Source organism: Oryctolagus cuniculus, chromosome 2 (assembly GCF_051225735.1).
Source record: "Oryctolagus cuniculus isolate XC-2025 breed Fujian yellow rabbit chromosome 2, ASM5122573v1, whole genome shotgun sequence".
NCBI lineage: Eukaryota > Metazoa > Chordata > Mammalia > Lagomorpha > Leporidae > Oryctolagus > Oryctolagus cuniculus.
In genome coordinates, this window is record NC_142868.1 from 42,992,572 (window position 1) to 43,006,534 (window position 13,963).

Below are 13,963 nucleotides of genomic sequence, written 5' to 3' on the forward strand. Positions count from 1 at the left end.
ATATTTTCTTCCTTTTTGCTAATATCAGGAGAATAGTGCTAAGAATACCTCCCATACTTAGATATGTCTGGTGAGATTTCCATACCATTACACAATGAACTTCATATACTTTCTATACTTATACAGTCTCCTAATGATGATTTTGTTATTACAAATAGTGCTGCAACATATATGCGCTTGTCTATTTGTAGACTACGCTCCTAGAAGTCAGCATTTCTAAGTCAAGACTATCCAGCTTGTATCTTGATGGACATTACCAAGGACTCCATGCATGTACCAATTTACACTCCCACTCACAGGTATCAGAGTTCCTGTTTCTCTGCACCTCAGAGTATGTTTGTTTTCTTTGTGCATTTAAGTAAGAAAAAAATGGAGAGGGATATGGAAGAAAGGGTTATCTAAGCCTGTCTCCTGTGCATCCTCCACCTGAGTGCTGAGAGGGAGCCTGGCCGATGTGGCTTGACCTTTCGATGGGACACAATTGGGCAAGTGGCAGGTCTCACTTGAAGGCGTGACACACCCCTGGTCACCCCAACACACCCTCCTTATTTAACTGGCTGTCCCCTTCACACCACAGACCAGCCCCGACACTGAGTGACCTGTGCAGGGTGGTAACCGGAAAGTTAAACAACTTTGGCTTTCTCGAAGACTGACAAATCTTTCTCTAGCCAAACAAGCTACTTCAGAGCTGGTCTCACAAAGTTCCCTGGATAAATGAACTGGCACTGAAAGCAACTGGCCAAGTTGATAAGCAGTCCCAGAAAGATCCAGAAAACAGTGGGGTGGTTTCCACTGACCTCCACCACAAACCAACTCTCAAAACACCTTGAGTGCTCCCACCTTGCACCAAACAGGACAAAACTTCTTTTAAAGAAACCATTTGGGTAACACTGAATGATCTGCACACATTTCACTGTGTTGCTGCTTTTAACTGACTCTTCAAAAGCTTCAAAATTTTTTGATCCTTTGAGAATATTATAATTGCCCTTTCTCCATTCCACAAGAGAATTGTTATTCCACAGTAAAATACATTTCCCTACCCTTTCTAGGGAAGGCTAAATCCTTCAAGGCATACTATCAGCATCACACTGTATCCTTCAAGGCATATTTACATATAATTCCCATTTCAGCCTCCTTTTCATCATTAATTGGTACAAAACCATCTTCATTGTGATGTGTTATACATACAACCAAAGACTCACATTTTGAGAGTACATTTCCATTAGTTTTGCCAAATGCATATGCTCATGAAAAGGAGACAGTTGTACTCATATTGTCCTGGAACCATGATTACACACACAGCCACACATGTGTGCATGCCCACACACAGACCCGAAGCCCTCAAAACTAAGAAGTGGGTACACAACTTTGCTGGCAGAAGCTTCCGATGTGATGCAGTGTCTGTCTCTTTGAGCACTTCTAGTGCCTAGCAATTTATTATGAAGACAAGCCATAGTCCATACTGCATTTCCTAATAGCTACCATCATGTAGAGTTCTCAAACCTTGTATCTGGTCACTGAGGGCGACATGAAGTTAAAAGGTCATAGGCTATTCTTCCTTTTACCTTTTAGATATTGGTGCACTGTCACCTCTGTCCACTGAGTGACTTCTGCAACTTACAATGTCTGGTTCCTCAGGGCTTCCAGAACCCTCTTCCATCCTGCCCTCTCTCCCTAAAGTGCTCCAGTCATTCTATGTGGTTTGACCAGGCAGGGCAGAGTTCTGGGACAACCACTTTCTTGATCTCTACTCAAATATTTGCTAAGTGCCCAGCATGTGCCAGGCACTTAAAAATGAGTAAGACTCTGTACCTGCCTTCAGGAAGGTCACAGAATTCCATTAAGGCAGCCTAACTATTTCAATAGCTGTTTCAGGGCCTTGGTTCACACTGAACTTGGAATGAATTAAAGTCCATGTCTATTGCAGTGGAACAGAATAATTTCCTTCCAAAAAAGTGCAGGGTTTTAGAGATGGCCACTTCCGTTATTTTGATTTAACTCACTTCTATTATTTTGATTTTTCCCTTATTCCAATAACCAACATAAGAATTCTAGCAAGATATTAACTATTGTTACACTAATATTTCAAAAAATAAATATATTATTTCTCCTCATTGAAAATAAACAATTTCTGAATTAAGGGTGAGTCTGTGCGGAGTTGCCTATGGCATCAAACACATTATTTAAACAAAAGCTGGGGCTTTCTGGATTATTTCATGGTACTACACCTATGTCAGTGAGGACCCAGTTTCTCTTTTTGTTTTTCTTTTTTCCTTCTTTGCACTTCCTCTTCCTGGCAACCTCTCATTCAAAACCAAAATGCATATGGCACCACTAAGGTGACTTTCAGTGCCTGAGACAGAGCGAGAGAAGTGTTTCTGCTTTCCCTACTTACCTCTCAAGTTCATAACCGTGCCATGCTCATGTCATATCCCTGCTGGCTGGGGATGGCACCAGATCTAGTACTAAAACCCCCAAGTCCTAGGAAACCCCTCTGTCCTGGGCAAACCAGAAAATCTGGCCTCTCTGCATGACAGTGAATGACTGTTTAATAAAATTATTGTCACTTATGAAGGACCAAAGCCAGATATTTCACAAATGCTACCTTATCTTTCAAATTTAAGACAACACTAAAGAAGTGATGATAAACCCATTTTACTGAAGTGAGCTTATAAATAACTTGCCCAAGATCAGCAGGGACACCTGGAATTGAATCTGGGTTTGCCAAAGTTCAAAAGCTTGTGTTCAGAGCCGATTTTGTGGCATAACAGATAAAGCCACCGCCTGCAATGTCAGCATCCATATGGATGACGGTTCCGGTCCCAGCTGCTCCACTTCGAATCCAGCTTTCTGCTAATAGCCTGGGTAAGCAGTGGAAGATGGCCCACGGCTGGTGCTGCAGCTCACTTGGCTAATCCTCTGCTTGCAGCGCGGCACCCCGGGTTCTAGTCCCGGTTGCTCCTCTTCCAGTCCAGCTCTCTGCTGTGGCCTGGGAAGGCAGTGGAGGATGGCCCAAGTGCTTGGGCCCTGCACCTCATGGGAGACCAGGAGAAGCACCTGGCTCCTGGCTTTGGATTGGCACAGCTTGCCATCTGCAGCGGCCATTTGGGGAGTGAACCAATGGAAAGAAGAACTTTCTCTCTGTTTTTCTCTCTCACTGTCTAACTCTGCCTGTCAAAAAAAAAAAAAAAAAAAAAAAAAAGAAGAAGAAGAAGAAGAAGAAGAAGAAGAAGACGGCCCAAATCCTTGGGCCCATGCATTCACCTGGGAGACAGGGAAGAAGCTCCTGGCTCTGGTTTTGGCCTGGGCTACTCCTGGCAGTTGCAGGCATTTGGGGAGTGAACCAGTGGATGGAGATCTGTCTCTCTGTATCTCTCTCTCTCTCTCTGTGTAACTCTGCCTTTCAATAAATATAAATCAATTATATTTATTTCAATAGATATAAATCTTAAAAAGAAAAGCTGTGCTTGTACTGCCACACTATTGCCATGTAATCATCAGCTCTGAATCGATGCCATGAAATCAGATCTCACACGCTTCCAGCACTTGGGTAGGCCAGAATGCATGCTGACTCATTCCCAAGCTGCCAGGTATTCACAGGAGGACCAGCATGATGGGAAAAACATAGAAAGGGCACATTCAAATGCCTGCTTTTCAAGCTAAGTAAGTGCAAAACTCAAAACACGCTGAAGACCTGGATGGCAACAAATTCAACCTGATTCCCAAACCCTGAACAAAGACACTCGGGCACCTCATAGGGTTTCAGGTTAGAAACACCTGGCCACGCAGGGAATGGAGAAGCCAGTCACTAGGCCTTCTGGTGGGACTTCAGGCACAGGCCAGCACAGCCTAGAGGCCAGAGCAGCGGAGAGGCAGTGCTTGGACAGCAGACCCTTTTTGGAGGTCAGCTTGCCCTTGACTACAGTGGAATTTGGGGAACACTTTCTGCACGGTATGGCTTACATTTTAAAAATCTACACACTGTGCCGGCGCCGTGGCTCACTAGGCTAATCCTCCGCCTTGCGGCGCCGGCACATCGGGTTCTAGTCCCGGTCGGGGCGCCGGATTCTGTCCCGGTTGCCCCTCTTCCAGGCCAGCTCTCTGCTGTGGCCAGGGAGTGCAGTGGAGGATGGCCCAAGTGCTTGGGCCCTGCACCCCATGGGAGACCAGGAGAAGCACCTGGCTCCTGCCATCGATCGGATCAGCGGCCATTGGAGGGTGAACCAAAGGCAAAGGAAGACCTTTCTCTCTGTCTCTCTCTCTCACTGCCCACTCTGCCTGTCAAAAAAAAAAAAAAAAAATCTACACACTGTGGAGGGAGAGGGGGGAAGGCAGGCATTGTGGGGTATTTGGTAAGGCCACCGCCTGCGGTGCTGGCATCCCATATGGGCACCAGCTGCTCCACTTTTGACCCAGCTCTCTGCTATGGCCAGGGAAAGCAGTAGAAGATGGCCAAAGTCCTTGGGCCCTGCACCTGTGTGAGAGATCCCGAAGAAGCTCCAGGCTCCTGGCTTCGCACTGGCGCAGTTTCAACCATTAGGGCTACCTGGGGAGTGAACCAGCGGATGGAAGACCTCTCACTCTCTCTCTCTCTCTCTCTCCCTCTCTCTCTCTCTCTCTCTGTCTTTGCCTCTCTGTAACCCTGCCTTTCAAATAAATAAATAAATCTTTTTTAAAAAAATCTACACTCTCGCTGTGCACACTCACAAAAAATCCATTTTGTTTCCACGCTGCTGCATTGTAAATCTGGACCTTTCTCTTTTTTTCCTTAACGGAACGCCAAATTCTCACTCCCAGGATTATAGGAGTTATCGAGCAAACTCCTCCCGCCTCCCTAATCAGAAGAAAGTGGAATTCTGGGGACCATTTCCCCTTAAGTGCCACCCGAGGCGGCACGAGAGACGGTTCTGGAGAGAATGTAGATGTCGCACGAATGAAGGCCACGGCGCCCCACGGCCCGCAAGCCCACTGCGAGCCGCCCAGCACGGAGATGCACCATGCGCTACTGCTGCGAGGCCGCCCGCAGGGCCCGGGCGCTGGCCGCCCCTCCTCGCCAGAGGGGGCCGTCTGCTTCCCGGCCCCGGCGCCACTACCACGGTTAATCAGTTTACCTGGGATGTGGATTTGGCTGGAGCCCCCGGGGAGGACCTCCCCTGGCCACCCAGGGCCAGAGAATAATTTAAAAGGTCTTCAAAGCCGGGACCCTTCTCAGAGGCGGCCTGAGCCTGGAAGCCTGGGAGGGACAGGCTTTCCTCTTCAAAGTGAGAACAAAAGCAGAAGGATTTAGCACTTAGTAGGCAGTCAGTAAATGTTAACTCAGTCTGTCAGGCCTGGGCTTCACCACCTCCCTGCGTCAGAGCCGGCGCGATCCGACCCCGGCCCCCCGGAGGGAAGCGGCGGTGGCCGCCGTCTGCGCTCGCCGTCCCCGCACTGAGTCGGGTGGAAACACCGCACGGCGCCCACCACAGCTGTCGTTTCTAACCGAGACCCTGCAGCCAAGGGAGGCGCAATCCCAGCCCCTGGACTCCCGTCTCCCTTTCACAAGGGCATTACGAAGAAGCCCCCGGGCTGGCCCTGGACGGCCAGCAGCGTCCGGCGACACGGTGCGGCCCCAGTCCACCTCATCTCGCGGGCGGCCTCCTTTGTTCCCGGTGTGAAGCCCCCCACAGGAAAATCATCTGCCGCTCCCAGGGATCCTGCAACGGCGCCGCCAAATGGTCCAAAAGATCTCAGAGCCATGCCAGCGCCGTCAGAGGCCTCTGAGGAAAACGGGAACCCGGGGCTAGCGGTCGCCAGCCGCTGCTCCTTTAGGGTGCCTCGCGCGGGTCAGCTACAGCGCGGCGCGGCCGGGGGCTTCACCCGGACCCCGCCACCTTCGCGGGGAAGAGGATCTGGCGGGGAGGCCCGCCTGGCTGGACGACGGCGACCCTCACTTCACCGCCGCCAGCTTGCGCCTCGAGGCTTCGTGTGCCATCTTGGGAGACTTGGTGGCCTCCAGCACGTCCCCTCTCCCACCCCCGGCACACGCTCCAGGGACGGCGAATGCCCCGAGCAGGGCTCTGGGCGGCCGGTGTTTCCGGCCCGCGCTCGGTACTCACCAAGATTGGGGTGTCGGGCGGTGGGGTTGGCCCGGCCGGGCAGGCTGTGGAGGACCGGGCTGTCGAAAGGGCCCGCAGAGGCGGCGGCAGCTGCTGCCCAAGACGCGCCCACGTCGGCCATGTAGGCGGGATAGGGGCTGGAGTAGGAGCCCGCGAAGCCCGCGCGCCCGTACTGCTCGCGGCCCGCCAGGCCCGCTCCAGCCGCCCCGCCGCTGGAGCTGTAGGCCGCGGCTTCCCGGGCCGCAGCGGCGGCGGCCGCGGCCGCCAGGGACCCAGTGGTTCCCGGGAAGGAGAAGCGCGGCGACACCGGCGGCGGTGTGTAGGCTGCCCCCTCGGCTCCTGCCTGGCTCCAGACGGGGCTGCCCTGCTGCGTCCCGGGCCCCGCCGCCGAAGGGGCCGCGCCGGAGCTGCTGCCCGACGCCGCTCCGGACGCGGCGCCGCCGCCCCCGCCCTGGAGGTAGGACAGGCCCAGCACCGAGGAGGGCACCCGCGGCGTGGGCACATAGACCGGCGAGGACGCGGCGCCTGCGCCGTGCATGAAGGCGCCGGGGCCACCCGTCTCGTAGGCTCCGGGCGGGGGGCCGTGGTTGGCGGCCATGGCCAGGCTCTGGTACATCGTCCTTGGCTTCGGAGTCCTCCCTCTGCCCTGGCAGATCTCCGAACAACGCGGAGAGGGAGAATAACAATAAAAATATGCGTGTGAGGGACTGTCACGGAAATAAAAATCAAAGATCAAAGGGGAAAACCCAAGACGCTCAAAAGTGTCTATGTCTTAAATCCATCCAGCGTTGAGCAAAAGCCTCTAGGTTCTTGTTTATTCGGAAAAAATCCCAAACGGAGTTTTTGGTTGTTCCAGAATGTGGTACAGGACGGGCCGAATCCACCCCGGGGCCCAGCGGTGCAGAGAGCCTGTGGGTGGCCGGAGACCCAGGGCGGTGCCTGCGGGTCACGCACGCGGCCCTCTGGGAGGCCTCGGTCCCGGTCCCGCGGAGTTCGTAGATCGGCCTCCAAGCCCAGGTCCCCGAAGCTCCTAGCCTCCTCGCTGCAGCCGCGGTCCTAAAGCAGGAACGACAGGGAGGAAGAGAGACGTTCATTCCAGAGCTTTCCAGCCCACTTTCCTGGGTTGCTGGGTTGTTTTCTCCCGCACTGCAAACGAAATCGCCCCACCCCGCGGCCCAGCTTGGGGCCCCGTAGGACGCGGGAAGCGGCGGCCTTTGTCTGGCTCAGAACAAGGGGTCCCGTCGGCGGGGCAGGCAAGCCTTGCGGGAGGGCGCCCTGCGCACGCTTCTGGGCGTGCAGTTACTGGTTGTGAGCTCGGTCAATGATTTCAGTATTGCTTGGGGGGAGGGGGGGCTTTACTTTTACCCTTTTCTTCAAGTGTAAGCCCCCTAGGGTTCCGGGTGTCCGGGGGGAGTCCTGCCACCTCTCCCCAGTAATTCCTGTCCGGGAAACAACTTAAGATTGCCTGTAGGTAGACAATCACAAACTTTATAAAAACCACCAAGCTATGAAGGTTCTGTTTGTAATCTTTTTTGAAAAACCTAGAGGTTGAGTCTAAATGTTTATAAATGAGCAAGTGTCTGCTCAATCTCCCAAAAAGTATGGTGAAACCCCTTATCCATACATGTACCGTGCAGATGTCAAATCAAATGAGTTCCATGTTCCTTGCAGATACTTACATTTTAGACATTTTGCAGATTGTGTATCAGGACCAGAAAAGCGACAGGAATGGACAAGGTCACTTTATAGGACCGCTCACTGGACTACTCGCATGCAATGAGCAGTTTTTTTCATTTAGAATCAGCAGGGCCATCCATTTGCGGAATCAGAGTTGAGACTGCATAGGAAAGGTCTGTGGGGCTTGACTGTACGCTTCTGAGCACCCTAGGTTTTGATGGGATGATGGATTTTTTTAACGGAGAAAATAGGAGCTGCCCTTTTCTGAAGCACCTGCTGCACTTCCAGATCCTTTTCTGGATCCCTGTACCAAGGAAAAGTGTCTATTTTTGCAAAAGACGGAACTGAAACATTGGAAAGTTTTGAAACTTGTTAGGATCAAAGTACAATTAGAGGGGATGGGGGATGGGATCTGCAGGCTGCAAGGATTTAAAGCTGTCCGCTACAACCACATTTTTCTCCTTAAGAAGCAGCAGCTACTCCAAACAGTGGTTTCTTGTTTTACTGGAATAGTGGACTTACAAGGATACTCACTGAACCATATACTAAATCCAGGCTCTGCCACTTACTGAATGAATGACCTTAGACAAATCACTTAACTTTCTATGCCTCAGTTTCTTCATATGCAAAATGCAAAAAAATTAGATTCCTCATTTGTAGTCATTGAGAGGATTGTTATTGAGGATTATAAATTAATACACTTAAAGCACTTATAACAGGGCCTTACTAAACTGTTATAACAGCACAAAGTTCCACCTACAGAGTTCTAATGTACCTCAAATGTAATATTACTAAAACAATCATCTTTATTGTGAAAATTCTGAAAATGTAATCTCTAGTATGTATGCACCACCTGATGCATTTTTTGCAACATCACTAGTAACAATCACAGGATTATTAGGATTGCATTATATAGGCACCTAGTAACAAGATGTTTTATTCTTTGCTTTCAAAATATACAATAACTATTGGTTTGAGAGACATTTCCTTCCTTGCTAGTTTGGTTAAAGGATGGGTACAAAAAAATTTTACCTGAGGCCACCAACTTTTTTTTTTTTTAAAGCAAAATCTCAACACCTCCAAGCAACCTCTGTGCTTCCATAAGTGAAGGTGCAACCTTCCCTTCATTAAATACCCAGTTTTAACTTTAAAATCAAGTGGCTGATCTACTTCATCCCATTTTCTGTAATACTAAACTCTTGCAGTTCTAAAAGATAACATTGTAAATTTTCTTTTCTCACATAACTGCAGAAAAAGGAAGGCGACTTAGAATTTTGTGATCCAATTTCCAGTATACATACAAGTGCTAACTTGCAAGCTTTAAAATGTAAACGCTTAAAAATATTCTAAATTTAACACGTCTTTATGACATTCTCCACCTTTTCAAATGGCTGACATATTTACCTTGAAGCTGGATGAGTGGAACAGAGAAGGAGAAGAAAATATCCCCCCCCCCATACCTTTCTGGAAAGACATGAAATTATTCCTTAAAATGATGCTTGCTTATTTCTGTATTAGAACCGGGGTCCCGCGGCGTGCTGTGGCAGCCGAGCGAGCTCCGGCGGCGGCTCACGGCTGGCCTGCGCCCCAGCTTTCTCTCTCCTGATCCGTTTCACCCCAAGTCCGCAGGCCAACAGGCCATGCTTTCTCCTTTCACGATTTAGCCAACATTACCCTCTTCCAATCTAGTTTTTCAGAGTGGGACACTTCCGAGCTCGCGCCCGTGTGCAGGTCCTTCCTTGGCTTCGGCCTCGGCTCACGGCCTGCAGCGCGCAAGGCTGCCACTCACTAGCCGGCACGCCAGCCGCAGGCAGGCGGCTGCCGCGGCAGGGGCCCGGAGACTCCAAGTGCGGGGGAGCCATACACCGTCACCCCAGGCGAATCTCTCCCGTAAGAGCCATCCTTTTCTGGGAACCACAGGAAACGCTCCCCCAGCCTTGCGGGCAGCGCAGGACCTTGCTGCTCTGGACGGGGTCCCTTCTTCTACTAAGCCATTCTTTTCTCCTGAGTGAAACTCCCCCCCGCCCCTTCCCTCAATCTGCTGGCAGCTCACTGCCTGGGCATCCTTCTCGCCCCAAGTGGACCCCCTGCCCGGCCCAAAGCCAGGCGACCGTGGGTCCGCAGCGAGCGGGGAGGAACGTCGCAGCCCCTCGCCCGGGTTCCAGGCCTCGGCCAGTTTCACCCAGTAGCAGTGTAGATGGGAGGATTCTCTCGGCGAGGGGCATTTCTTTCCCTGGAGCCCAGTCAGGAAAGCTAGGAGGCCAGGCCGCTCGGCAGCCGTCCCCACCTCGGAGCACCTCCCCGGTCCCTGGAGTCGGCGGCGGTGGGCGAGCGGGAGCTGCCGTGCGGCCTTCCCCAGGTAGGTCGGTCAGAGCGACTTCTCACGGCCACCATCACCACCACCACCCGGGCCCGGGCTGAAGAATCGGCGCACGAGGACGGAGATTGGCAGCGTTCAAGTTCACACCGAAAGAACCCCAAACGCGCTTGGACCAGCCCTCTTCGCGGCGCCCTCAAATCCGGTTTAGACTTAAGGAGTTGCTAAGCCAAAGTCAAAAGCAGAGCAGGCTTCGGCCAGTTGGGGCGTGAGGAAGTGACCGATGTCTCCTTCCCGCGAACTGGCTCCCTCCCTCCTCCCAGGCAGACCACTGCGGAGGAGCGCCGAGGGTCGGGGACAGCTCGGAAGAGCCAGGGGAGGGATTAAAGAGCCCTACCTGCCGGGCCTCGAGCCTTCCAGAGAACTGCGCGCTCTCGCCTGGGCGCCCCTGGAGCAGCGGCGGCGGAGCCTCCGCGGCCACTGAGCCCGCCGCCTCCGAGTCCCGCGGCTGCCGGTGCGGGTCCCCAGGCCCCTGAGCTCGGGCTGGCGGGCGCTGAGTGGCCTGCGCGAGTCACGTGCCAGGGCGGGGGGCGGGGGTGCGCGGCCGAGGCTGCACCTCCGCCGCGCGCCGAGCTGCGGGGCTGTTCTGAAAGCTCCCCCAGCAGGCAAAGTCCAGGCGCAGGAATCTCCTCGGGAAACACCAAAGCGCTATCGCCAGCGCGCGGCCCTTCGCGCACCGCCCAGCGCGAGGTCGATTCGGTTGGCTTTGTGGCCCCGAGGCTTTTTAAATGAGCCTCTCCCTCCCACACCCACTCCCCTGGCCTAGCCTTGGTCCTGCGGCGGCGGGCGAGGGGCGGGGCTGGGGAAGGGGACCTCACCGGCTCCACTCCCGATCGCTCGTGGGACTCCGGGTCACCCCGGTGCCCCGCTGGCCGAAGGTTTCCGCTCGCGACTAGCGGGGATCGACCCAGCCCGGCTTTCCGAGGAGGTTCGCGAGACCCTAACTCCGGGACTTGTCGCTAGAATCTGAGCCGAAGACGGAATCTCGATCTGGAGCCTGGGGAGAGGGGCCGGGCGCCGAGGATCCCGGCACCAGCCCGCAGCTTTATGTATTTATGCAAAACGTGCGCCCCTTCCTGGAGCCGCTTCCCTTCTGCGGCCTCCTGGGCTTCTGATCTTTGCCTGTTTCCTCTGCAGTCTGCAGTGGCTGCTGCCCCCATGGAAAGAACACGGCGGGGACGGGGTGGGGGGTGACCCCGCGATCCGGGGGAGCTTCTCAGTGGAGGCTGCTTTTCCAGGGGCTGCGGGCGGTTCCTCCTCGGAATGGGGTGCGGGGAAGGTGTCAGCCCGAGATTGGAGCCGGCGTCAGCGCCTGGAGGCCCCTGCGCAGCGGGGCTTCGAGCCGGAGAGTCCCTCAGACAGGTCTAAAGGTTAATAGAGCAATCACAGGCCCTATTACCGCGTAAAAATAACCCATCGATTACCGCAGCCTTCAGTCCCAGATAACAGCCGGCCTGTGGCTCTCACGCTTTCGGTTAAACTTTTTTTTTTTTAAAGGCCGCATTTCGCTCCGTGAGCACAGGTTTCTCCCAGATCAGAGGTATCGGGAGGGGGCTGGGATACCACCCTGCACCAAACCTGTGCTGCTCCGAAACTAGTTGCAGACGACACCCGCTCCCGCAATCGGAAGTCAGTTATGGGCTCCCGGTGCGCGCCAGGGTAACCCGGTCGCTGAGGATCAGGCTAGGACGCGGGGCTGATTGTAAGGAAACCCCCTGATGGGATGGTGGCCAACTCCTGGGAATTCTCAGGAAAATCCCAGAGGAAGAAGTGAGCGCGGCTGCGCGGGGAATTCTCTTCCCTAAACAAGAGGTGCGGAGGTCCAGCAGGCCCCAGCGCAGAAGAGAAAACCGAGCCGGCGAGGGCGCGGAGCTAAGAGCTTGCACGCGGCCTGGACGCCCCGACCCGGCCTCCGCAGCCCAGCCGCTGCTCCCGGAGCCTTGCGGCGCCGGAGACGCAAACTACGAGAGGCTTGCGCACCGGGTCCCTTCTCCGGCTCTTAGCCAGCGCCTCCGCAGAATTTGGCCCCGCAGATCAGAGGCCAGGAAACTCCAGAGAGTGGGTCCCGGTCCCGGAGGCGGGCGCCGGGGGAAAAGCTCCAGCACACCGCGATCTGCATCCCCAGACGCAGCAGAGGGAAGGGTTCGACCCCTGCCCTGTTTGAAGGGAGCCCTCATCTTCATTGGGTTGAGTCTGAGGAAGGGGCCAGCGAGGGCCTTCTGGAGAACTGAAAGTCTGGACTTGGAGGAACCGGAAGCTGCCTCTGTACTCTGCCCCCGCGGATCTGGGGGTCCCGCTTGGCCGGGGGCCTCAAGCTCTCCCTCTCCCTCCTCCCATGCATGGCATTCAGAGAGCAAAAAGGGTTAGCCTGGGGACTTACACTAGGCAGTGGATTTTCTTTGCAACAAGTCAGGAACTTGGGGCTTAGCGCTGGCGGAGTCCTTCCCATTGGGAGGCACAAAAGCCCGTTGCCCCCACGGGCTTCTCCCAGCGCTTTGAGATGGGCCGCAGCGCGAGGTGTGGTGCTCTAAGAGTTGCCTTGGACAGCCCGCCGGCCTCGCAGAGCCCCCAGCGCGGCCTCTGTGCGCAGGTGGGGAAAAGCAGCTGGCTCCGCTGTGTGGCTGTTCTAAGACCCCTGCAAGGGCGCCCAAGTCCCAGGGCCGAGGTTCCCCGCCAGGCCCCAAGAGGGGTCGACCACCCGCGCCTCCCGCTGGACGGCTGCTGGCTAGGCCCAAACCTAGAAAAAATTCCTAGGGCCCGGGAATATTCTCTGCTTCTCAAAGACACAGAAACGTGGGTCCGTTTCCTGCGGCTTTTCCGGTGGGCCAGCGCTCCGGCTTTCTCCCGGAAGGCCTCTGTGCAAGGGCCGAAAAGGAGTGGCTGGCGAGCGCCCTATCTTTGTGGGTGTTCTATTCCCCTCACTCCCTCCTAGGCTCGCCCCCTCCCTCCCCGGGGCCAGGCGGGAGCCCGGCGTTGCCTGGAGCGGGGAGCATTTCAAGGCCTCGCTGGCCCGGGGGTTGGAAGAGGTTTCCCGGCCGCCTTTCCAGGTTCCCAGGCTTCGCTCACTCTGGAGACGGCTGGGGGCAGGGGTCCGGCGCTCTGAGGTTCAGACTCTCGGCTATTTTTAAGGAGGATGTCTGGCTTGGCCTGGGAGGGCTGCTTAACCCGGCTCTCGTCCCTTTTCCGCTTTTCTTTCCCATAATCTAAGAGGATCGTTTAACACCGTGACCTCTTTTTACTAAAGGCCTGGGTCTACTGACCCAGCGTCAAATCGCGAGGTTTTTTTAAAGACAAGATTTAGATATACTATACTCTCTAAAAAAAAAAAAAAAAAAAACCACCTCTCCAGGACACAGCGAAAAATCCGTTCCTCTGTCTCATTAAGGCTCCCCGGACTTGAGTCAGCCCATACTCTGGGAGAGCTCTGGAAGAGACAAAATTGTGAGCATATTATACAGAAGAACGTGGATTTCCTCGAAAAAAAATTAAGCAGTAGATGCCGGAATTTAGTGAGACCCGCAAGGGTCTCCCAGGAAGAGGTTCGCGCGATTTCCCTGGGGGACACGCTCGGGTTTACTTAAGCCGAGCGCACCGTGCCCGTCCACAATCTCAAGTTACTGCGGGCTCGAGGCCCTCCCTACTCGCTGGAAGAGAGTCTGCTGCAGCCAGGGCACCCAGAGCAAAACGGCGCCCAAGGTCACCAGAGTCTTGTAGTCGGAAACCAGAAACTCAGAGAGGGAGGCAGAGCAGGAAGAGGGGCCTACAGATGCCAACCCCCGTGGCGTGAAACGCAGTGCGGGCGCGCCTCTTG

The 13,963-nt window shown here is 54.5% G+C and overlaps 1 protein-coding gene across 6 annotated transcripts in view; it reads right to left on the reverse strand.

The window, feature by feature from the left end:
• GATA4 (GATA binding protein 4) overlaps positions 1-13,963 on the reverse strand; it is a 78,637-nt gene that overhangs the window by 44,460 nt on the left and 20,214 nt on the right. For 3 of the 6 annotated variants that reach the window (XM_008248888.5, XM_051842518.3, XM_089325427.1), the window contains exon 2: positions 6,099-7,154. In XM_008248888.5, coding sequence (XP_008247110.1) covers positions 6,099-6,714 — 616 coding nt within the window. In that variant the 5' untranslated portion in view covers positions 6,715-7,154. Of the gene's footprint in view, positions 1-6,098; positions 7,155-10,489; positions 10,857-10,970; positions 11,313-13,963 lie in introns of those variants that run through there. The other 3 variants (XM_002709438.6, XM_008248879.5, XM_089325426.1) reach the window with 2 other exon arrangements.